Below are 24,605 nucleotides of genomic sequence, written 5' to 3'. Positions count from 1 at the left end.
ATTGTAATACTAAACGGGTAGGTAAAATATTGGCAGACACTAGAGAAGATATTAAAAACATCTTGGTTCCATATATCTTTTTTCTTTTTTGACAGCTTTTTACGATGTGGCCTTTTTAGAACTTTCATAGAGTTCCATCACCAAGGCCTATGCAAAACAGTGTCTCGTTGGAACACTAGGGGAGATGGAGGTAGCAGATGGGAAGTTGGGATTGATGGCCTTGGAGGTCCTGCGTGACCTGGTTCTAGAGTTAATCAGGAGGAACAGCCCGCCCATCTCTGCACCCTGGAGTGTAGCCTAGCCAGTCTTGACCCTGATCAGCAAGGCAGTCCATGTCACAGAGAGAGCTCTTTCTAATCAAATTTAGTTCAGAACGCGATCACTGCCTGGCAAATCACTTAGCCCTTTACCCTGAAATAGTTAAATTATTTTGTCACATATATAATTAATTTGAATGGCACCTTTTATAACCAAAATAATATTTTCTCTGCAAAGCGTTGATGAATTCATGGCATTTTCCTCCTCTCTCTATTTTTTGGCTCGGTATGGAGCAAAATGTCTAGGATCCAGATGAAACACCAAAGGCCATCAGTCCCGTGGCAGCTGGCAGCTTGGGGCAGCTACACTGGTAGACACTTCCAGCCTCACAGCTGGGCCAAGGGGGCACCCCAAATCCAGGGTCAGAGAGGAAACAGGGTGAGCAGACAGGTATAGTATAGCCTCTACCTATAACTTTCTCTTTTCCTTTTCAAGTTTATATTTAAATTCCAGTTAGTTACCATACATAGTCTACCTACCACTTTTGACTTGAATTATCTCTGGCTTATGGTCTTTTTGTTTCATTAAAGCTGACTGACCAGTTATCCTCAATGGGGGGATTAAAATACTACCGACATCACTCTGTCAAAGACTACTTTCTGAGTCACATATTACAGTTGTTTTTACAAGAGGGTGAATAGTTTTTGATGACGGCTGAATAAGAATGGAGCTTCTTCAAAAAATTACGTAGAGTCCGTAGTCTGAATATTCTGCTTCATGAAAGACATCAAACTAAGGAACAGCAGACACTCTTGCTAAACTCTGAGTAAGTATGCCAATGCTTACCTTCATTGTGTACTTGCAGATTTTAAATTATATGAATTATGAGTGTTAACATAATAGCTATCACTTTTATGTTATAGTCATGTTATGTTATAGAAACCAGGTCAACAAAGCTTCATTCATTTGTTTTAGCGGCTCTTTGAGAATGGTCTATAATAACTGTGTCTTATCTTTTGTTTCCAACTGTTTATGGCTGTGACAACAAAGTGTTCCCTCAAACAATGATATCATTTTGTTTGAGGCAGAGTTTCTACAGACTTTTATTTGGTGTCTGGCCTTTTCTTCTAACAACTCACGGGAGCCTTCTGTTTCCACCTTCCCATGACCACATGCAGCTGTTTCTCTGTTTCACACTGCTTCATAAAGCACCTGGGCCTTGTGCCCACGGCCTACCTTATCCTAAGTTATTTATTAAATCATGTAGGAGAATCAGGCAACAAGCAGAAACCATGGGGCAGACTCCACAGCCTGCATTCTCTGAGACGGACCTCCAGTCAAGTTACTTGAGAAGCTGTTTTGCATGTATTTGCCTATTGTCACCTTTTTTCAAAGCCTAGCCACAGTCTAAATGTAAGAGTTTATTTGAACATTTTCCACATACTCAGCCTCAGTTCCTTAGATGGTACTTCCCGGTCAAATTCTGAGATGTCAGTTTATACCTTAATTTTTTTTCAAGCCTCTACATGAACAGACTGCATTTCTAATCTTCTTTGTAATATTTACAAATAAAGCGTTAGATAAAACTTTTATGTGCTACAGTCTACTAGACCAGAGGAAAGAAAAACTTACTGCTAGAATAAGTTTTGCAAGTTTAAGGCTGAGCAAGTCTGAACCAATATCAACTAGTTTATATAGGGTCTTCAGGAGAATACTTCTTCTCTTAAATTTATTTCCAAGCATGTTTCCTTCCTCTAAAGCGTGATGAAGTTGTGTGCAAGCAGCACAAATCGTTTCAATGTTTTCTTCTGTCAGAGCAAAGAGAGTAAAGCAGCACTTACTAATTAAGGTCAAGCTTTCAAGTGTGTCAAACAAAGACAGTGTAAGCAAAACCCCATCATTGATTCCCGGAACATCTTCAAACTCCTGAATATGTTTTTCCCCCCTTCTCTTGTAATTTCTATCTACCTGCTTTGTTCATTTTTCTTTTCTTTCTGTTGATCCACCTCCTACAATGTTGACTTATTTACTCATCAAGTCAGCTTGTCTAGAAAGCACAGTTTATCTAGAATTCTCTTCTTTTAACGAGTGCATGAAAGAATGGCATCACATCTATTCCTGTTGGGTCTGCTTTATTCCAAATGCCTTCTGCCTCACAGTGCTTGGTTCAGTCTCAGGGAAGTACACCACTGCGTCTCTGCCTCCAACCCTTTGCAGCATAGTTCCACTGGCCTAGAATGGTCTCCTCATCTTCATTCCTACTGAGTTTGGCCTTTTAAGGCACTGTTCACATTCTGGCTCCTCCAGAAAAGACACACCCTTCCACATTCAACAAACATTACTTTGTAGTTGTTGTTTTTCACCTACTTACAAGTGTTGTGTTGTATGTCCAGTGCCCTCAAACAGATGTCATGCTAAGTGAGTAGGAATTGTGTCTTTGTATCTTTGTATCAAACAGAGCATGGTACAATGAGAATACTGTACATATCTTTGCATCAGCAGAGCATGGTACAATGAGAATACTGTGCTGACAATCTATAACATAGTCTCATATATACTGGTTTTCTAATATATCTGTTGATGAAAACAATGATCAAATGTCTTCTCTGAGAACAATGCTTATTCTCTGAGAAAAGAGGGCTCAAATGGAACAAAATCTCAAAATGTCACCTCATCCACTATTATTTACAGGTGGTTAGTATAAGAGAGGAGAATAAAAAGAAGACATTAGTTGGGAAATAGGAGAAACCTAGAACATTCTGTTTTAAAGTTAGAATTCTGGGGGCAGCAATTTTTGAAAGTGGTATCCATACCAATAGGCATAAGAAGAAAACTAGCACACAAAATGGAATATGAGGGGAAATATAAGAATCCAACGTCTAAGATACACAGTTGAAAAGTATTGTCTGATAGATTCCATCACAGAATTTAAAATTAGGAAACCAATCTTAAATAAATACCATAATGTGCTCTTAAAAGCCCACATAGAGGAAGTGTGTGCCTGAAGAAGGAAATGACTCAGGCCATTTTTAGCTCTTTTCAACAATAACATCTAAGAAAAAATTTTAAACCTCAATAGCTCAGTAACCTTCAATGCCTTTCAGTTATGCACTTAAATAAATGAATTTTTGGGAAATGACTTAGACTAACTTTAAATAAAGGGGGAAAGCTGAGCTCTATTGTAAGAACACTTTTGTTTTGTTTTATTCTTCTGTTACTGGCAGTTTCTTCACAAACCCCAAGTCCAGGCTGTGGACCACTCTTTGGCAGTGGGTAGACCTCAGGGCATTTTTCTGATACTTCCTTCTGCACACTCTTCAGCCTGGTGCGTTCAAGTAGGAGTAGCTGTTTTAGCTTAAAATAAGTTAAAAAGGAAAGGTTTGTGGGTCATATTTTAATCTGTTGATCAAATTAACTTTATACCAGTTGGTTTGTTATAAATGCCATATAGCCTCAAAAGACATCTGGAACTTCAGAGCTTTCAGGATTCTCAAAGGGCTGAAGCTAGTGGGTGAAGGTTTGACAAGTAACAGAAAATAATGTAGTCTCAAAGTAACTTCTCCCCCATAAGATACTTATTAATTGCAAAGGGGAAAGCAGTAACTTCACAGTGGAAAAACCTGGACACCACCTTCCCCAAATGATCAAAGTTCATATCCCCAGTAATGGACTCGATCAGCATCGTGTGCCTCCTGCTATGATGCACTGGGAAGGAGACAGCACCACTCATGCCACACACCTGCCCCAAATGCCTAATCTGGGTCTAACTTTGAGAAAATACCAGACAAAACTAACTTCTGGGGGCAGTCAAAAAAATAATTGGCAACTATGTCAAGATCATGAAAAAGATATGACAAATAACTTGAACTTATGATCTAGGATTTTCTTTTTCTATAAAGGAAATTAGGGTAACTGGCAAAATCTGAATATGGATGGTAAAGCATTCTATGATAATTCCCAGATATATAACAGGAGGTACTTGTTTCTTAAAATATGTGCCAGAGTACTAGGGATATGGGACATCACATTGGCAACTTATTCTCAAATTGTTAAATATAAAGGGGGAAAAATGTCTCTATGTGGTGGGGGGAGAGTTACAGAGAAAAAGAGAGCAAGAGGGGGAAGAGAGAGAGAAAATAATGAAGTAAATGTGGTAAAATATTCATATTTGGGAAATCTGAGGAAAGGGCATACAGGATTTCTTTGTACTATTCTTGAAACTTTTCTAGAACTCTGAAATTATGTAAAATAAAAAGGAATATAAGAATGAAAGGAAGGGAGGGAAGGGAGGGAAAGAAGGAAGGGAGGGAAGGGAAGGGAGAGAGGGGAGGGAAGTAAAGAGAAGGGAGGGGACATGAGGGAAGGGAAGAGAAAGGAGAAAGGAGAAAGGAGAAAGGAGAAAGGAGAAAGGAGAAAGGAGAAAGGAAAGGGAAGGGAAGGGAAGGGAAGGGAAGGGAAGGGAAGGAAGAAAGATGCCCCAAAGCTCAGGTAGCCCAGTCCTACCCCCATGTATTGAACTTAAAGTTGAGTATGAGAGAGATGCCATACTTCAGGGCCAACAATTCACCGAGAAGGGAGATTCATCCACATTTCAAATCCCAAACTCCGGTTCAGTTCTCTCTGTTGGTGTTCTCAGAACTCTCTTAAAATCTTTCAGACTCAAGACTTCCTCTGAGACAGGCCCTTGTGCCGCAGGCCTCTCTTCCTACTCAGCTCTTCCTAGCATGTTCTCCTTTTTAACCTTGGCCCAGACTGATTGCTCTTCTCACTAGTTTTTGCACACATCTCCTAAAATAAAGGGCCCAAAGTTAAGCTGACTCACTAATCTGTGGGTGAAGATTGGTAGTTCCGGAGGGAGGAAAGTCATCACTCAGGGGTTTTGAGCCGCAGTGGATAGTGATGATGGTCCAGTCTAAGCCGCCATCAACTGGCATGAGAACACTGCTGTGCACAGAGAGCAGGAGATTCCCCCATAGCCATATGCTTAGTTAGTAGCAACACCGGAGCCAGAAACCCTGCCCACGGCTTCCACAAGCACAGCCAAGTACCAACAGGGAGCCACAGAGCCGTGAGGCTCTTTGAAACTTTTGGGAAGTGGGTCTTCTACATGACTTCCTTGCTTGCTGGGGAGGACTGATTTACCCTACTTCTCCGAGGGCCCGCTTCCCGAGGCTATCATGCTGATTTGCAAGTCCATGGAGCACTCGTTCCTCAATGCCTAGTGAGGGCCTACTGTGTGCATGTGTCTGTTGCTGAGCTTAGCCTGGGACCATGACCACAGCTCCAGAGGGTTTCAACCACACACGTGGAATCCCTACGGAGCAGCAAAGGAGAGAAGGCAGGGCCTTCTCCTGACACGCTTTCCACAGGCCCCCTTGGCAGAGACCATCCCCACCCCCACCCCCGATCACGGGCCTTTACTGCTGTGGCACTTCAGAGTGTGAGGGCTAGGCACACCCAAGGCCACTTCCAGCTCTGAGTGGAATGCCCACCAGGCAGGTGTGGGAGCCTTGGAAGAGTAAGAGGTACACACTGGAATCTAGAAAACCACAGGCACACCTGCCACTGATGCCAGCCTATGAGACTCAGTCAAAGTTTCAGGGGTCTAAAAACCATTTTAATCTTTCACTTTTGCGTATTAGCTGCGGGGTTCAAACCCTTTTCCTTGGATGGACAGAAGGTGATAATTTATATTCCACGGGAGATTTTAGAAGTAGGCTCTCTTCTGGCATTTAAAGTATAATTTTTAGTCACTAAAAATTAGGTTTACATGTATTTCATATATACATTACTGAGTGAATAAAGAGATAACTCCATTTGTTTTTGAACATGTTCACAGAAATGGTAGTCAAAGCACACTGAAAATATCAGAACAATGAGGAACATATAAATAACTACATATATTCTCAATTTAAAATAAACTTTTTTTTTTTTACCTTTTTCTAACTCATGCAAAATCGGTACGATCCTTGTATTCCAAAAGACTTCGTCTACTTCTATTTCTGTATCCTTTTCTTGCAGCTTGGCTTTTGAGACTGCAAAAGAAACCCAGGTTAGGAGAAAGCTGTGAAAAAGGAGTTGTACCTAGAGCACCATCCCAGGTCTGCTATTCACCACTAAAATTAATCACCTCTGGAATTAAATTATACCTCACCCCCTAAGCCCAACTAATTCTAATGAGAACGATGTGTCTCTTAGTCAAATCACCCCAAATCAAATTCAGGTAAGATCATGTAAAGAAATCAGAACTTTAAATATTGGTTGGGACATTGCATAATGTCTTAAGCTTTGTCAATGTTGGCATTATTGTCAGTAAGGAAATAGGTTTTTTGGGAGGGTTTTGTTTGTTTGTTTGTTTGTTAGGTAAGCTCTTTGTCCAACGTGGGGCATGAACTCATGACACCGAGATCAAGAGCTGCGACTGAGCCAGCCGAGTGCCTGGGGAGGCTAATCATTTTGAGTTATTTTTTATTTAAATGTACCACTCTGTATACTCTGAAGTATGGAATAAATAGAAAACTCTTGCTATGTGAAGAATAAGGATTTTGAAAATGTTTGATGAAACATTTTCTAAAAGGAAGAAGGCCTGCAGAAATATTCTTTCCTGTAGAAAATAAAATGGCCACGTCATTGTGGGCCACTGAGATTTTGTGCTGCGTAGTGGGAAGAGCCTGTGCTTTGGGCACTGACAGATGTCAGTTCAGGTCACAGCTTCATTATTGACGCACTGGGTGACCAGGGTCTGCTTTTTCAACCTTTCTGAGCCTCATCAGTGAAACAGAGATGAAAATCTTTGCCTTCGGGGCTATAAGAATTAAAAGACATGATATAGGCAAAGCTCAGAGCCCAGTGCCTACCATCTAGTAATGATAAAGGTGAATTCCATTTTCCTAATTAAAAAATAACAGGCCACTGCTGTCTAAGTTTATCTGGCTGCAGCATCCCACCGAATTATCAAAAATAAATGCTGCCCATCAATGAAGGCTGTAGAAGAGTAATAGCTACCATTGATTGGCTACCTAAAGATGCAGCACCCCTCTATTTAATTTTTATAACATTATGAGGAGGTCCCCAAATTGTCTCCACTTTCCAGATGAAGAAAGTGGGGCTCAGGGGTATTAAGTTACCTGCCCAGGGTCATAGACCTCCACAGCCCTTGCACTTGACCTATCTTTATGCTATTCCACCCAACAGCAAAAACTGTAAACTGAAAGGTAACTTTGGAGGGAAATGTGAATCATATTAGCAACGCAAATCATGATTACATTTCACACAGGCTATATCTCAGTATCTAAAGCACAAATGTAGTTGGAGGGGGCACTGCTGTGTGGACTCTCAGTAGCAATGCTAAAGATGTATTCCTTAGCCTCCCTTCTCTGAAATCTGCCCTGTAAAGCCCTCACATGGCGCCCAGTCTATATTGGTTTAGAGTCTGCCTGCTCAGAGTGGAGCCAGTACTGATCAGTCAAGTGCCCACAGTGAGTGCCTAGATCTTAAACAAAGACTTAGAAATAATAGGGATGGGGTGCCTGGGTGGCTCAGTTGGTTAAATGTCCAATTTCAGCTCAGGTCTCAGTTTATGAGTTTGAGCTCCACAATGGACTTTGTGGTGACAGCTCAGAGCCTGGAACCTGCTTCAGATTCTGTGTCTCCCTCTCTCTCTGCCCCTTGCCTGCTTGTACTTTGTCTTTCTCAAAAATAAATAAACATTAAAAAAATAAAAAGAAAAAATCGTAAGTACAAGAGGGTTTCATAGAAAAAGAAGGAGAGAGAGAACAGTGAAAAGGTGTATGGCCTATATATTTTGAGGTTGTTTTAACTGGAAAAACAACAACAACAACAACAACAACAAACCAACCAGCTGACCAGGGAAGCCTGTTAAGAGCACAGGTTCTAGATTCACTGTCTGGGTTTGAATCCTAGCTCCTCGCTGGTTGACTGTGGGCAAGTCGCATCACCTTTCTCTGTGAAATGAGGTAACAATGGTCATTTCCAAGTTAGGATTATGGGTTATTAATTTCTTTTGTGCTCCTGTATTTGTATTACTCTTGAAAAGAAAGAAGTAACAATACAGTCTAAACTTCCCAAGCATGCGGTGATGATGTTGCCCAGGAGAAGCAGGGACTCTATGCAATTTATCCATCCCTCCCAGTGCACAGGGCCCCTTCTAACGCACTCCACCCTGGAAATAGCCACTCCAGTTGCAGTGAGTCCAGGCTTGCCTTTTATCAAAGCTTCCTGATATGAAGAGGGAATGATGTACACTGGGCGTGAAGAACATATGAGCAGAAAAAGAAGAAAGGGGTTGTCAACAAAGCTGTACTTAAATGATGTAGGTGTGCTACCGCATAGTCTGTCTAACCCATAAAGAAAAATTCACCATAATACACAAAGGCGCATTATCTTTGGGACAAAATCCCACATCAGTACAGGCTCACAATCCCTTCTCCAAAGCCTTTGGACCAGATGTGGTTTGGAATTCAAAAAGTTTTCAACTTTAGTAAGGCAATATGGTACACACACTGCATATTACACACCACCCCCAGAAGGGTCTTCTGGGCAGCACCCCTGCAGAAAGATATGTGCGTATTCACACCAGTAAAACAAAGGCCTCCCGTCAGTTCAGGTCAAGCATGGCTTGTAAAGGAGTTTGAAAATTATTTCAGCTTTCAGAGCATTCCCGAGCTTCAGCTTTGGGATTTTAGAACTGCAAGATAATGGATGGTAGACCACCATCTCAACCTTTTGGGCCATTACATTTAGGAGTCTACGCTAACTTTGATAAATTACAGGTATGGAGTCTAACAATACACCTGAATATTCAAGCAGTACACATGGCTGTGCATATTCCCAAGTATCTAACACAAAGTCCAAAGAATGTGAATAAAGACAACATATATCAAGGCAAGTGAAAAGCCAGAAGCTGATAACTCAGACAAATAATTTAATCACCAAATATTTATGGCATACTTAAGTTTACTAGAAATACAGACTCCAAGTCCAATAAGTCCAATTCAGCATTTTTACTTCCTATGCAATACGCTCTTAAATAGAACAGCTCTGTGAGAAACCAGGATTATCAATCTGCTTCTCGGGACAAACAAAATCAATAACATGCTCACCCCGGGAAGAACTGAATTACGGGGAGGGGGGGCGGTGTCAGAAATCACAGAACAGTTTGTTTAACCTCGGGAAAGGAAAGTCCCTGCAGCCCCTCTGACTGGCTTCCTCTCAGAGCAGAAGTTAGCCAGACACTGTGGCGTAAGGATTCGCTCCCAGGCGCAGCCTTTCCCCATTTTCACCCACGTGTGCCCCTCCCCCAACTCTGCTCTCTAAAAATCCCATTTTATACGCTTAACCACTCTCCATTCTAGCAACTGAAGCATGGAATTCTGTGATTACTCTTTAAGATTTACAAAAACTAAATAAAGTTTGCTTCAGTCTTGGGCAACAACCTAATATTTTAGAAAGCACTTTCCTCTAGGTTCACAGTTTGCTAAATATAAAAATTATGATTCAACAGGAAATGGGGTAAGTCAAGCAGAAATTTCAGCATGTTTTTGACGATTTTGCTGTCTCAGTGGTTATAGGTTTTAACCACAGCTTTGAGTTCTGGACACAGAAACTTGACACAATGTTTATTGGCTGATGTTTTTAGCAAGGAAGTGTAAAATCCTTAGCAACAATTCCGAGGCGGAAATCAGTCTAAGATCTTCCTGAGTGTTACAGAAATTCCTAATGGCCACAAAAGTCATTTTATTGATAAGAAATTAGTTGTGAAAGTAACAAAATATTTTTTGTGCCCAATAATAGTTTGGTTTCATAAAATTTCATGTGCACAAAAAAAAGTGCGAAGAATATGACAAACACCTGTGTGCCCACAAATAGTTTGGTCAAATATGAATATTTTTAGCCTCTCCCTTATTTCAAAGAAATAAACACTACAGATATAGATGCCTCCTCCTATCCATTCCCCCTCCTTCCTCTCCCTCCAAGGGTCACTGCCATTTCAAATTTTGTGTGTGTGTGTTTATTTATTTTTGAGACAGAAAAAGAAAGAGCATGAGGAGGGGAGAGGCAGGGGGAGACACAGAATGTGAAGCAGGCTCCAGGCTCTGAGCTGTCAGCACACAGCCCGATGGAGGGCTTGAACTCATGAATCATGAGATCATGACTTGAGTTGAAGTTAGATGCTTAATCCACTGAGCCACCCAGGCACCCTGGGTCACTGCTGTTCTAAATCAGGTGGTTATTTTTATCATGTTCGACTTTACATGTCACCACGTGGCTCTATCTGCATCCATAAATAGCATAATGTCATTGTTTCTGCAACTTAATGTTTTCATGTAATATGTGTACTCATTTCAGTCAATATTGTGTGTGGTCTAATCCATTTTTCTAACTGCCCTATTTCATTGCATGAATACATTTTGCATCATTTCTAGCCAGTGATTTATATTGTTATATATTTTTTTCTCAAACGGATTAAAGCCCCAAAAGGCTGTCTTCACACAGTTAATACAGTTTTTTCTAAGCAAGCAATGATTTTGAACTCAGGTTTTGAACTCGATAACTATGTCAATGTCAAGTTTTGCAATTTCCCAAGTACTTTTACAAAATAATTTCTTGTACAATCACTAATACTGTAATCTATAGATGCTTGAGGCACTAGAACTGGGTTGTGGTAAGAATTTTAAGACTGTTGTAAAACTAATAAAAATTTATAAAAATAAATGTTGATGTGTGACCAGTTGGACGAGGTTACTAACTAGAGTTTTCAAACAGCCGACAGCAGACACTGTTCAGTACGAGTGTCTTTCCGACAAGGGGAGACGCGGACGAAGGCGCACCGGAGACCTCTGCGAACACAAGCATCTCACCTGCTCTGCTTTCCAGGCTGCTCACGGCTGAGCTGTTGGCATGTGGTGAGGCTCTCAAATGCCTCTTCCCCTGCTCCCTAGGAGGAAGAGGAATACACACACCATTCAGCACAAAACCCAAAGCATTTCTCTTTCTGTAAGGGTAGAGTTGGCTAAATGCAGCTTGTGAAGAAAACCACAGAGAACTGTTTAGAAGATGGGTTTTGATACTCTATGTCTCTCTAATCATAACGTCTGATTTCCAATGGAGATTTATTGATCAAAAAACAAGTCATATTTGCTTAAAATATTATAGTTACTAGAAACACCAAAGAAATAAAATAAATAAATAAATCCTAAGTTTGCTTTGCAAATCAAAAAACTGATAAGGATATATACCACAAGAGGTCACTGTTACAATAAGGAAGAGCTCTGGTCCGCCGGAATCCCAAAAGACCAACATTCAGGAGCTACAAGAGACCTTTCTCTCCCTCCAGGCACACAAGAAAATTATTCCCAAATTGGTTAGATGTGCCCAAGGTCACAAAGCAGGGTCAGGTATGGAGCCCAGGTCTCATAATTTCCAATTCACAGCTCTTTTTACTTCATCACAGAGTGTCCTATTTCCATTTTAAAAATTCATTAATCTTCAAAATGCTTTTTTTTTTTTTTTTAGAAATAGTCTAAATGTGAAAAAATTCAAGGTAAATTCAGGAAGCCCCCAGATGACCATATTTTGTGTTCCAAATAAAAGACTAGCGGCTGGCCAACAGCAAGATTATATTGCCCCCCTCCCTTTTTTAAAGGTTATAGTTAATGTAGAGGTTGTCTGGGAAGGATACAACTTTTCTTTAGCTACAGATGATACTTAAAAGTACTTATTTTAAATATCTGTACAAAATTCAAAGGTAAAAACCAGAGTGCAAGTTTTACAACAATTTTTTTGTCATCAAATAAAACATTTGCTACAAAAAATAAATCACAAAGAATGTACATACATGTGGCCAGGATCACTCACAAGCATCCAAATGTGTGCCTGTATAGTAAGATTCCCAGGAAATGTTCAGTGCTAGCTACATCCTGGCCCTTGGCTTTTACTACTACCCCTAAAGATTAGCTTCTTCAAGTATCATTTTTCCCATAACATGTCCTTCTTTTAAACATTTGACACTTCCTTTTATCATTTAGTAGTTCAAGCTAATCGTCTTCAAAATGTCTAATTATTTCATACTCTGAGACAATGGCTTTATTTTTATGCAGCATAAAAACATAGATCTGGTAGCAAGATGTCCCTGGTGAACCAAAGGAAGAGTGTGGGGTTGAGATGGATCTTCTGAGATTCAAATGCAACAGAGCTCAAGGAAGACAGAAATAAAGTAAATCTACCCCCTGACAAGGTAAAATACCAAGGCTTTGACAGGGTGTGAGGCCAAGGAAGTTCTCATACTTCTCACTCTTACAAATAACAAGAAAGTCTGAGAACAATAGAGGCAAGTCCTTCTTTTCATTATTATCCTAAACAACTACTGAAATCAGGCAGGATAGTTTTCAACTAATGGTCTTCCAAAGTCACTCATCCATTCCCTTTGAGTCATGGCCAGTGAGGAGGTTGTCTCCCTAAATACCACATTCACATATCCCCACTTGTGAGTGGGGAAATAAAAAAGAAGAGTCCTTCTTCTTATGATATACCTAAGTTCAACAGTGCTGGGTCCTCTAGTTCTCAAAAAGAGCATGGATTGGGATTGACTGACACCCTCTTTATATAATCATCATTATACAGTGGTTGAATTGGCAGGCTCTGAATCCAAACTCCCTGGGTCCTGGTCCCACACTGATCAGCTATGTGGATTTGGGCCACTTAAGCGTTTAGCCTTGGTTTGCTAATTTAATATGAAGGCAATTCCTCTCCTTAGCACAGTGAGTGACTGGCACATTTGAAGAATTTAACAGTCAATGTTAGATTTTTCTTTTGTTCTGGGCCAACAAACACCTGTCTGAATACTTCAGTGCTGGATGTTATTGTGATAAAGAATATATGAAGAGTTGCCCTGAAGAAGTCTCAAATCTACTTTGAGGAATTCAGCACCTTTTTTTTTTTTTAATGGAAAATTCCAATGGAGTCTCTAATAAAGAGACTATGAAAGTCAGCAGTTTATAAGAACTGGAGGGATGCTGAGAAGGAAGTGATTAGTGAGAGGGAGGTATCGGCCGCAAAGTGGGTCTTAAAAAAAATACAAGTTGAACCAGCAAGTGCTAACACTCCTCTTAGGAGAGGAGGGGTGTGAGCAGCCTGGTACTCAGGGCAGGTGATAACTGCGCAGAGCCAGCAAGGTTTCTGCTGGGGCGTACTGGGAACAGCTGCCTGAAATTCTGGGTAGAGGCAAAGGCCTCATCTTTTGGGCAATAAGGAGCTGTCATAGGTTCTAACGTAAGGAAGTAACGGGATCTGGAGTTGTGCCAAGAGCATTTAGGAGACTTGGAGACAGGCAGCAAGAACTAACTCTTCAGCAGTGCCAGTGGGACTGCAGAAAACAGAACAAACTGAAGAGATTCTGTAAATGAAAAGCTGATAGGATTGGTGGTTGATTCAGGCAGAAGAAAGGACAGACAGTTTGCTTGGAGGAACAAGATAGCAGGGTTGCCATCAACAGAAATGGGAAGGTTAGGGTGTAGAACAGTTTAAGGAGTAAAGCATGTGTGAGGTTTGCCATATTGATTTCGGACAAAAGATGAGTATCAGCAGAGGAGATGTGGAAATCAGGAAAAGATCAAAGTGGTATATAAGGACTAGAGTCATCAGGTTTGTGGCTTAAAGACCAGAATTTCAGGACAAGAACTTGTCAGACACTCGTGTAAAGGATTGCAAGGGGAAATGAAGTGAAAAAGAAGAAGAGAAATAAAATATGTACTCATACATCCCAAGCATGCTGAAAACACAGGCATGACTAACAGGTCAGGGTCAAAGAAGATGAAAACTGAGGAAGAACTGTCCAGTGTGACCAGGGTAAGCCTAACAGGGCTTCTGGGGAGCAGTACAGAAGTCCCACAGTAAGAGTGAGGTGGGGAGAGGGGCATCAAGAAAAGAAAATCCCCTCCCTGGCAGAGAAGAGAAGAATAGATGGCCTTATAGTTAATGGAAATCTGTTCTCCTGTAACTTCCTGATTCTACATACTAAACGAAGCCATATAAACACGTCTTTATCCTTCTTCCTCTTGACAATCCTTCACATATTTAAAAATGCAGTGTTCACCACTTAACATCATCTCCTATGGTTTAAATCCCAGGGTTCAATTAACTACATTATTAGCTAGTTATCATCATACTTATTAGCTGCGTGACTTTGGGTCCATTTTCCAAACCAGAAAAGCTTTGGTTTCATCATCTATATATGAGGTGGTGGTAAATAATAGTAACCCTCTATATAAGGTTGTTGTCAGGATTAAATGATCTAATATGAGATTGCTAGCAGAGTTCCAGGGACCTAGTAAGTTCTCAGTGTTTACTGTCACAGCAGTTGTCATCACTGATGTCATGAACAAACTTCTCCAGTCCCTTCAAGGCCTCCTTCTAGGACGTGGTTTCAAATCTCTTTGCCAGCCTATTCAGTTACTCTGAATGGATGGCAGTTTGTTGGGATCCCTTTTAGAGTCTGGAACCCAGCACTGAGATAAAGCTATGGCCTGAAGAACAAAAAGAGAGATTCTAAATAATGCGCCCTAAAGCTACATTCGTGGTTTTGGTGGTCACATCACAGTGTTTGTCAATTCTTGTTTTTTCTTACATATGCAGCGAAGGCAGACTTTCCCCATCCATGGTGGACTCATTAAATTTCACAGTGTTACATTTGGCAAAGGGTTCCTGTCTATATCTTGATTCAGTCAGCCAGTATAATTGTTCTTCTTCCCAGCTTCCCATCCCATCTTGTCAAAGACCATAATTAATTTTCGTGCAATGATTTTTGATGTGCAGTAATAAAACAATTCCAGAAATAATTCTTTAAGGCTCTTTTATGAAATTCTGGAAGGCAGAATAACACCATTTAATTCATTATGATGCCTTCATCTACAAATAACAACAAAAAAACTAATTCTTAGGGACTTACCTAAAAAATGGAGTATATTGGCTCATATACTATAAAAGTCAAAACTAGGGTGGGTTTTAGGTGTTGTGTGATCAGGGCTTTGGCCCCATCTTTCTGCAGTTCACCCAGTTCTGCACTCCCTTTGTTTCCATCTGTAATCACGTTGGAGTACTGAAGAAGGCAAAATGGCTATGGCATTCCCAGGCCCCTGATCTACTACCGATCAGAGCAAAAGCAAGGTGTTCTCTTCCCCATCACTGACAGGAGTCCTACATTTCATTCTGAACCCCAGAACCAAGTTCTGTTGCCAAGGCAATGCCATACACAGGCACCCTGCTCATCTACCAGCCAGTCACATTGACAACTACTTTTGGACCACATATGCACCAAAGAAATAAAGTATATTTCTTTAAAAATATTCTAAAAAATAAAAACAAAAAAAATTTTTTTTAATATTCTAAAACTCAGATTTCTCTATTATTTAAACAGGTTTTACAATTATTTTGATTAAGTCAGACTTCAGGAAACTTTTCTTAAAGAGCCAGAGAGTGTATATTTTAACACGTTGTAGGCCAAATGGCAAAATAGAGGCTATTATGTAAGTGCTTTTGTAACCATTTAAATGCTATAACTTGAAAATGTATAAACTTTTTTTTTTTTTAGCTCAAGAGCTGTGTAAGATAACAAAACAAAACAGGTGACTGGTCAGATTTGGCTCCTGGGCTGTCGTTTGTTGACTCCTGCTTTAAAGCAGAACTCTGACGAGATTAAGGATTTGAAATGGGAGGCAGGGAAGCAATACGTTTATTTCCACTTGGAAAAAAATCTACATGTAAGAAAATGGGAAATCTCAAAGGTATATTTAAAATTTTAAAACCTATTTAAATTTTAAATGTGCTAATTATCATAAGCATATGATAAAAAGAAAATTTAGCAAATTTTCGAGCTAAACTTTCCCTTACCCTAAGAAAAACACACTTCATTTTTAGAATTTGACTCAAGTAGTATAGATTCGAGTCAGGAAGTAAATATTTTAGGTTTTTGCAGGCACACAGTCTCTACAGCTACTCAACTTGGCTGCTAACGTGGGCAAGTGGCCACAGACAATAGGTGAATGAACGGGTGTGGCTGTGTTCCAATAAAACCTTATTTACAGAAACAGGTAATAAGCTGGATTTGGCCCACGGGGCTCAGTTGGCTTACCCCAGCTTTGTAATCTCCTTCGATTCTTTGACTGCAATTTGAGAAGGCCATCACCAAGGAGTTGGGGGGAGGAGTCCTTTAATCATGTTTTCAAAGCCGGAAGCCCCCTGATGTATTCAGACATATTAGCATTCTGTCTTAGTAACTTAAAAATAAGAGTTCTACTTAAATAGCTACATACAAACATAATGAAATTGAAGAATGTGATTTTAAAGAAATGTTCGTAAGATCAAAATTTTAAGTCTTCCAAGGTTTGTGGCCCAAGATTTAAAAAGCACCTATTTAGAAATTATACATATCATCTCAATACCTAGTCATCACTAAGAGGTTATTCTTCAGGTTGTAATTGCATAAACTTGATTACCCGTGGCTTTGTAGCGAACCGTGTAGGCTTAACTTAGTGAAGTTCAAATTCCCTAGCTTACAGTACAAGCCCACGGTTTCAGGTGTCACAGCTCCATGGCTTCAAGGCACCTCACGTGAAAAGCTGTGACTTCCCACAGCTGCAGTTATGAGGGCTTCCTCATCCAGGAGAGTAGCTGCGGCCACCCCCCTCCAGAGCGAGTCACTGCCGCGCTGGTTCTGTGTACCTGCACCTTCATTCTCTGCTTTTCTCCCGCCGTCCTAGGGGGCTACTGACACACGACCATCTTCTGCCAGAACTGCTGCAACCACCAGTGGTCTCCTTTGTCCCCGGCTCTCCTCTTCCTTGTGCTTCACTCTGCTGCCGGCGTCTGTCTTGTCTTCTGCTGAAAACCTGACGGTGGCTGCCTGCAGTCTACAGCCTCAGGACCCATGCTCCTGCAGCACTGGGCCACCTGCCTTTCTTAGAACCTGCTGCCACGGAGTCAAATACCCCTCTGCTTCTGCGCTTCTGCCATTCCATTAGCAAAGAGCACAATGTCCCACCACGACGGAAAATCAACCACCAGAGACATCCCAAAACCACGCACCCCAGGTCGCCTCCCCTGATCTTCAGGCCAGAATGAGGTGCTCTAAACCCCCAGGACATGCGAGTTCAGCTCTGCTTCCATTCCCCCAGCATCTGAGTTCATCACTGAACAGTGCTTCCAAACTTCTGTGTGCATTCACATCATCTGGATATCTTCTAAAAACGCAGATTCCAATCCTATAGGTCTGGGCTGCATTTGTAACAAGGTCCTGGTGTGATGCTGACTCTGCTCTTACAGAGACCACACCTGAGTAGCCAGGTGCTGGCATGCAAGCGCTTCACGGGCAGAGTCCGTTTCTCTGTCTCCCACCGCCCCCCCACCCCCACCCCGACCCCTCAGCACAGCACTTTGCTTACCAAGAAATGCTTATCAAATGGAAGCGACAGGATAAGGTAGCACTCTACAAAATCATTCTGGCCGGTGCTTTGTCTTTTCCGGATGGAAGCGGTTTCTCGGCCACATTACCTTTAATTTCTTAAAATAATAATGACTTCATTATTTTTGAAAAAAATGGTGCATTTATTAAATTTTTAAGGTCAGGCAATATAAGAAAGTACAAAGAAGATTTTTAAAAAACCCATCCAGGACCCCACCACCCATAAATATTAATATGTGGTAAAAATCATTCCAGACATATTTTGCATATATTCAGATGAAAACATAAAAGAAAGAATAGAAGGACTTAGAGGGAGGGCAGTCAAGGGTACATATCAGTGGGATCTACCATACATGTCATTGTAATTTTAAAGTATTAAGTATAAGTTTTACTTGAATTTAACAGAGAAACAGAAACTGAGATGAAACTGAAGGAATTGTAGAACTTCAGATGAATGGGTCTTCCCAAGAGATACTAGTTTCTAAAAGATCTCTCTGAAGTTAAGAAAAAAAATAATGAAAAACATTAGGATGATGAAATATTCTTTTTTAAATTTATGTTTCTAGACTGTAGCTACTAACAAATCTATTCCTTCTTATGAAGTGAAATCATTAGTACCCACACTTCTTCCCAAGTACCGGTTTTGATTATTTACATTACTATTACATCATTAAGGTTTCTGTTCCATAGCCATCATTTTCATAGTTTTAACTCACTATGAAAATAAAGTCAATACTCACCATGATGCCTTTACCACTGCCTCTTCATTTTAGAATTTTGACTCATCATTTTGATGTCAAGACTTTTCTAGAAAGTGCATGTGTACTATAGTCCTCAAGTTCAATGTCTGTCTGTTGCCTTTGTACTGAAGAACAACTTGGCTGGCAATACAATCTTGGGTAATCCTTCTTATACTTAGGACTTCATTGACCCTACTTCACTGTCGTCTGACACTCAGAGGTGCTCTAATAAAGCCAGAGGCAGCCTGCCTCTTCCTCCTCCTATGTGACTCGCTTGTACAGCCTGGAAGGTCAAAGGATACCTTCTTCAATTTATCCATCCAATCAACAATTGCTAACTGAGTGTGTACCATGTCCCGGGTATTGTAGTGCTAAACACTGTTGGAGCATCTCAGTGTGGAGTATTCCACATCAAATTTTGTTAGGACAGAATGTGTCCATTGAGCTTCAGATTCAAATTTTTATTTTAGAAAGTTGTATCTTCCATTCTCAATTGGTTCTTGTGAGTATCAAATGAGTTAATGCATGTAAATCACTTGGAAAAGTGCCTGCCACTTAGTTGAAAGTAAAATAGTACTGGGGGGGGTGTGGCGGAGAATTCTCTCCTTCAGGAATACCAGTGCCATGGCTCCCATATTGATCTCAATTGCTTCACTCATTCTATACCTTTTCATTCATTTCTTTTTGTGTGGTTTCTTCTAACCTGTACGCCATGTCTCATTACATTTTCAACTGTTTTTATTCTCACTTTATTTCTAATACGACTTTACTCTCCATGTTTACACATTTTCCTTTCATTTTTTGAGAACTGCATATTTTGCATCTCTTTAAGTTGGCTTAGAATCTCTAGTTTGAGGGGCACCTGTGCGTGGCTCAGTCAGTTAAGCATCCGGCTTTGGCTCAGGTCATGATCTCATGGTGTGTGAGTTCAAGCCCTGCATCGGGCTCTGTGCTGACAGCTTAAGGCCTGGAACCTGCTTTGGAGTCTGTGTCTCCCTCTCTCTCTGACCCTTCCCCACTCATGCTGTCTCTGTCTCAAAAATAAACATTAATTAAAAAAAAAAAAGAATCTCTAATTTGAATTCTTATAACCCAAAGAAGAGCTCCTTTTTCCTTCTTTTTAAAAAAAATTTTTTTGACACTATGGAAAACTGTAACTCTTGTTTTTGGAGGGCAATTCCATTTGTCATCCATTTTCTTCATCTGTCTTTTGTTATATTTTTTACATATCCATGCTTGAGTCCTCTATTAACTCTTGTCCTCATATTATTTATCTTTAAACAGAACAATTTATTTGTTGAAGAACGAATAGGATCCACCAAGGGAGAGAGTTAGGGTGTTCTGTGACTTCAACTTCAGTTAGCTTTCTTGAACAATCCATTCATCAAATCTGTTAGTTTTACTTGATCTGAAGCACGTGTTCCCTTGGTCTGTGTGTGGCAAGTTGCTGTGACTCACAGAAAATCCCTGTTACGTGATAGGCTGCTTGAGTTCTAATCTAGCAAACCCACTGCCCCCAGGCACACAGACGCACACCAGCTAGCTTACAGGAGGTGAGGAGACAATCACCCTCAGCACCGTTCCTCTGTCCTTTCACCATCTGGATCTTGAATGGGGTCTTAACAGGGACATCCCCCCCTTCTTCTGTGGCTGGCCCACATCCTTAGGTCTCATTTCTTTAGTTAAAGACTACTGGATATCTACCTTTCTAAACTAAGAGACTCACTCTTGGTGAAATCTGTTGCTTGCTCTAGGCCTGAGGAGCTAAATGTCTGCTCTCAAATTACCCCTTGTTTTCATCTATGTTTCATAGAGTCTGGCAGGTTAACTGGACTCTTCTGGTTGCAATATTCCAAGTGACGAAAACCTAAAGTACTGTAAGCCATTCCTGTCAAAATAAATACATAAAGTAAAGAAAAGAAAGGAAAGAAGAAGAGAGGGAAAGGAAAAAGAATATATTGGTTCACAAAACAGAGCAGTCTACAATATGGATGCAGTAGCCTAAGGCACAGCTACATCTAGGGGTATATAAATATGTCATCCTTGAACTTGATCACTATCTCCATTCCCTTGGCTCTGTTTACACATCACTTCCCCTCTCTGAGTCATCCTCCACAAGGCAATGAAATGGCTACTGTTGGCTCTAAGACCACCTCATCTTTACCACTTAGGAACTTGAAAGAGCCCCTTCCTCAAAGGCTTTGGCAAAAGATGCAGAGAGGATTTCAGCTGGCCTGTCTGGGGTCATGTGCCCACCTCGAGATCAACTGCTGTGGCTAGTGGGCTGCAGAACTCTGATAGCCAGTTCAAGGCCTCATTATTGCCCCTGGGAAGGTGGCTAGGGAACAGAGTCCTTCTCTAAACACTGACTGAGCAGGATTTATTATACAATGCAAGACGGCTGGCCCTCCAAAAAGAAGTATGCTAGATAGACAAAAATAATCAAGCCCATACTGCAGTGTAAAGTTTGCTCCATGTTTTGTTGTTTGGGGTTGGAACTATTTTTTCTATTTCATTGATGGCATTTATTTCTGTGTTTTTCATTCTTTGCTGCTTTTGTTCAGTTTCTGCAGAATGCCATTGCTTTACCATCTTTAACCAGAAGACTTCCTTTCTTATTTTTTTTAAATGTCTATTTATTTTTGAGAGAGAGGGAGGGAGAGCATGCAAGCTGGGGAGGGGCAGACAGAGAGGGAGGGAGAGAATCCCAAGCAGGCTCTGCACTGTCAAAACACAGCCCCACACAGGGCTCGATCCCCGAACCATGAGATCGTGACTTGAGTCAAAATCAAGAGTCGGCCGCTTAACCAACTGAGCCACTCAGGCACCCCCCTCTTTTATTTTTTATTCCAAAGATACTATTGGCACTTGACATTTTACAAACATGCCTTTCAAGCCTTAAAAATCATTCTACAACCTACAGTGAAGACTGGGAGGAAATGGGAATGAAGGAGCAGAGTTGTTTCCGTTTTACAGAGGAGAAAACTGAGCTCGTAAATGTAGTAAGAGACTTGTCAAAGAGCATGCAGATAAATCAAATGGCTGAGAAATAAGCGAACCTAAATCCAAGGATCATAGCTCCCAGTGAAGAGTTCTTGACTGCGCTGGACTTTCCTCCTGAAGACTGCATTTCCAAACCACAATAGTTTGAACAATATTTACACAGAGAGCCTTAAAAGGTTTTTAAGCAGATATATGAAAGGGTTCATCAGATTGAACCACTGGATGGATGGATGGTTGGATAGATGAATGGAGATATATATACATATGTATTTTAATGGAAGCTTTATTATTTTCAATCTACATGGTAACTCAAAGTAAGAGACAGAGTAGTGTTGCCACAGAACAGGCCTGCCAAACCTTAAATGGATCCTGAAATGGATACACAGAGACTGGCCTAGTTGCAATGCTGTTTGAAGATGATAGTTTGGTAAGTGCTTGAGAGTATGTTCTCTTTTGGAAAGTTAAATAGTCCCCCAAGATCTTGTTTATGATGATGCCTTGCTTAGCAAATCCTTCTTCCATCATGACCAGCATCAAGTGAAACTCCAGTCCACCCCAGGTCTGTCTGTATTCTACGTGAGTGCTAGTTCCCTGGAATAAGCTGACCCCTTCTCTCCCCAGCCAAGAAGCACTCAGCGTGAAGGTGGCTACTCCCCCACTAAGCAAGTGTGTAGGGACCAGGCATGGGCAGCAGGTCCTCAATTCCTCTGTGCCCTTGAAGGGATCTGCTGGTCTCCTCCTCAAGCCAGAGTCATCTCATGCTTCCTCTTCTACTTTGCATTCCCTTCTCTCACTTCTGCCAGCCTAGCTCACTGACAGGAGCCTGCATTTTCCACATTATGATGTTTAAAGATGGAAAAATGTTAATTGAGTAAGGCTTCAGCATCAAAACTGGGAATTCTCCACTGCATAGCAAAGATCATTTCTTGGAATTATTCACTTAAATGTTTACGAGAAACAATTATCAAGTGTCTCGATTGAATCACAAATATAATTAATGAAGGAATTGCTAATAGTTTCCATCTTCTGGTTTGTTTTATATTATTTTATTTTTTTTGGTTTGTTTTAATTCTACTGTATAAACTGGCTTTTGGGCGCCGCTTCACCAAAAACGTATCCGTGATGAAAGGAGGTAAAGATTCATAAAGCAAAAATGTTATTGGAAGTTAAACTTGCCAGGGTGCACTGCAAACCCAACTCAGACACAACCATTACACGACGTAAAAGCCATTCTAACGAAACAGAAAGAAAATAATTAGTGCTGCTGCCAACGTCTCATAATTCTGGACAGTCAGGAAGAGGTGCTTGCAGTCCCTGATTTCTCCTTTGCTGTTTGCGGGATCAAATATGTAACTGAAAATGCCTTTGCCATCCCTGACGGAGGAAGACATAATGAACTCTGGCTTGCCAGATTATTCTGTAACATCTGAAGGTTTGCAAAATAAAATAAAACAAAATAAGATAAAATAAAATAAAATAAAATAAAATAAAATAAAATAAAATAAAATAAAACAGTTCTTGTCTGGTTTTTCCTTGTCAACTTTAATTACTATAAGGATGGGTGCAGCAAGATAAATGTTTCCTTTTCACTTCAGTGCTGGAGCAACACGAGCTCTCACAGTCTTTCATGTGCAAGCTCTGAGGTCTGCAGCCTATTCTTACCCACCGACTGGAAAAGATTGGTTGCAATGGCCAGTTTGATGTTTTGTGCTCAGCTCCCAAAGTCCCAATTGGAAGTCATTCTCTTCCACTTAAGGAGACATTTCATTTTGCCTTTAATTTAAAAAATGTTCTGAACGCAAAGCAACGTTACAGAGACTGCTGGGTTGCCTAATATAAATTCCACATGCGCGACACTCATCAGGCTGTGTAAGCAGACAAGGTCAGTTTAGCTAAACTAACCAGCTGCCAAGCAGCCAGTTCCGGGAAAAGTTTTAAGCACGTTGCATGTGTACAAGCCAAAGTCAGATGCAAAATCTAAAGTGAGGGCAACAAGTACTCAGTCTTAAAATGGCCCATGGAATTTAATCTTGTTAAGCAAATTTGAACCAGGCAATTGTCCATAATGACCCAATGGAAAGTCATAGAAAAATATCTCTAACTGAATGACCCTGTCCAGTTCAGGACCTTCTGCCTAACTTGGCATCATTATTGGCTGGGACTGGAGAACAGAGGCTTCCCTCCCGACTCCACCCCTGGCCCCAGTCCCTAGTTATTCCAGGCTTCTTTAGGAAAACACCAGGGTGAGAATTCACATAGCCTGTACAGTGAACACTTCTCCACAAATCCTTAATATGGTAAGAAAACTGCTCCTCGGTTTTCGAGGGGAAGCCCTAGAAAGCCCTGTCCAGGAACATGGTATGAAATAAAGCAATTCCCAATAATTCATTTTATGAGGTATTAGTAGGTGGGTATCACCAATAACAGATATCTATAGGATTCTTCCATTTTAACTATTTACCCATTGGCAAAATATTTAAATCCAAGTTTCTACGGGAGAATAAACTAAGTGTCCACTCTTCAACGGAATTAACAACAGCAAACTAACCCAAAGGGAGGGAACAAGAGATTCCAGGCCAGGCAAGAATCCCAAATAACACACAAACAGAACAATCACTCATCACCCAAGGGCTGTCTGGAACAGTCCAAAGCAAAGACTATTCTGACAGTCCTATCAACGCAGCATTTGGTAGGTATGAATAAATGTTTTCCTGAGGGCTAAATAGGGAATGATGTAAAATCAACTCCATCTAGCCACAAGGAAAAAAAATCTTTCCTATTCATGCATCATTAACTTAAAAATTTGTTTATGTAAGAGGGAAAATGTAAATCAATCATCTCCATAAGATATGGAAAGAAAGTGGTATATGATACAGTTGTCCTAAGCAGAGAATCAAATCAAAGGAATACTGACCCTCCACTTCTGAGATGAGATGGCAAGGATGTTGTCCCTTTGAACATTTCTTGCTCCTTCATTTCACTGAAGCCTCCATCATAGGTTAGCTGAAGTGGGTGACTCTTGAAGTGGCCCATGGCATTTGATTCTGTTAAATAAATTCCATTTATTTTCACCATAGGGCCCCCCTTCACAACTGTTTCTTTGGATTCCACTGCCTTCTTTGCTGTAA

General features: G+C 40.7%; 1 protein-coding gene and 1 long non-coding RNA gene across 3 annotated transcripts in view; one reads left to right on the top strand and one right to left on the bottom strand.

Moving 5' to 3' along the window:
• Positions 1-24,605, bottom strand: part of ARMC2 (armadillo repeat containing 2) — a 101,118-nt gene that overhangs the window by 58,950 nt on the left and 17,563 nt on the right. The window contains exons 4-7 of the mRNA XM_029943293.1: positions 24,392-24,599; positions 11,139-11,215; positions 6,195-6,293; positions 1,891-2,066 (exon numbers count right to left, since the gene is read on the bottom strand). Coding sequence (XP_029799153.1) covers positions 1,891-2,066; positions 6,195-6,293; positions 11,139-11,215; positions 24,392-24,599 — 560 coding nt within the window. The remainder of the gene's footprint in view (positions 1-1,890; positions 2,067-6,194; positions 6,294-11,138; positions 11,216-24,391; positions 24,600-24,605) is intronic.
• Positions 569-17,651, top strand: LOC115295413. 2 transcript variants are annotated; one of them, XR_003910383.1, is made up of 4 exons: positions 569-708; positions 849-1,084; positions 11,044-11,183; positions 17,034-17,651. It is a non-coding gene; the product is annotated as an uncharacterized LOC115295413 (long non-coding RNA). The 2 variants fall into 2 exon arrangements; XR_003910384.1 differs by lacking the exon at positions 17,034-17,651 and adding an exon at positions 12,378-12,453.

Source organism: Suricata suricatta, chromosome 7 (assembly GCF_006229205.1).
Source record: "Suricata suricatta isolate VVHF042 chromosome 7, meerkat_22Aug2017_6uvM2_HiC, whole genome shotgun sequence".
NCBI classification, from domain to species: Eukaryota; Metazoa; Chordata; class Mammalia; order Carnivora; family Herpestidae; genus Suricata; species Suricata suricatta.
Note: the sequence above shows the minus strand (reverse complement) of the source record. Positions and strands in the feature narration are given on the sequence as shown.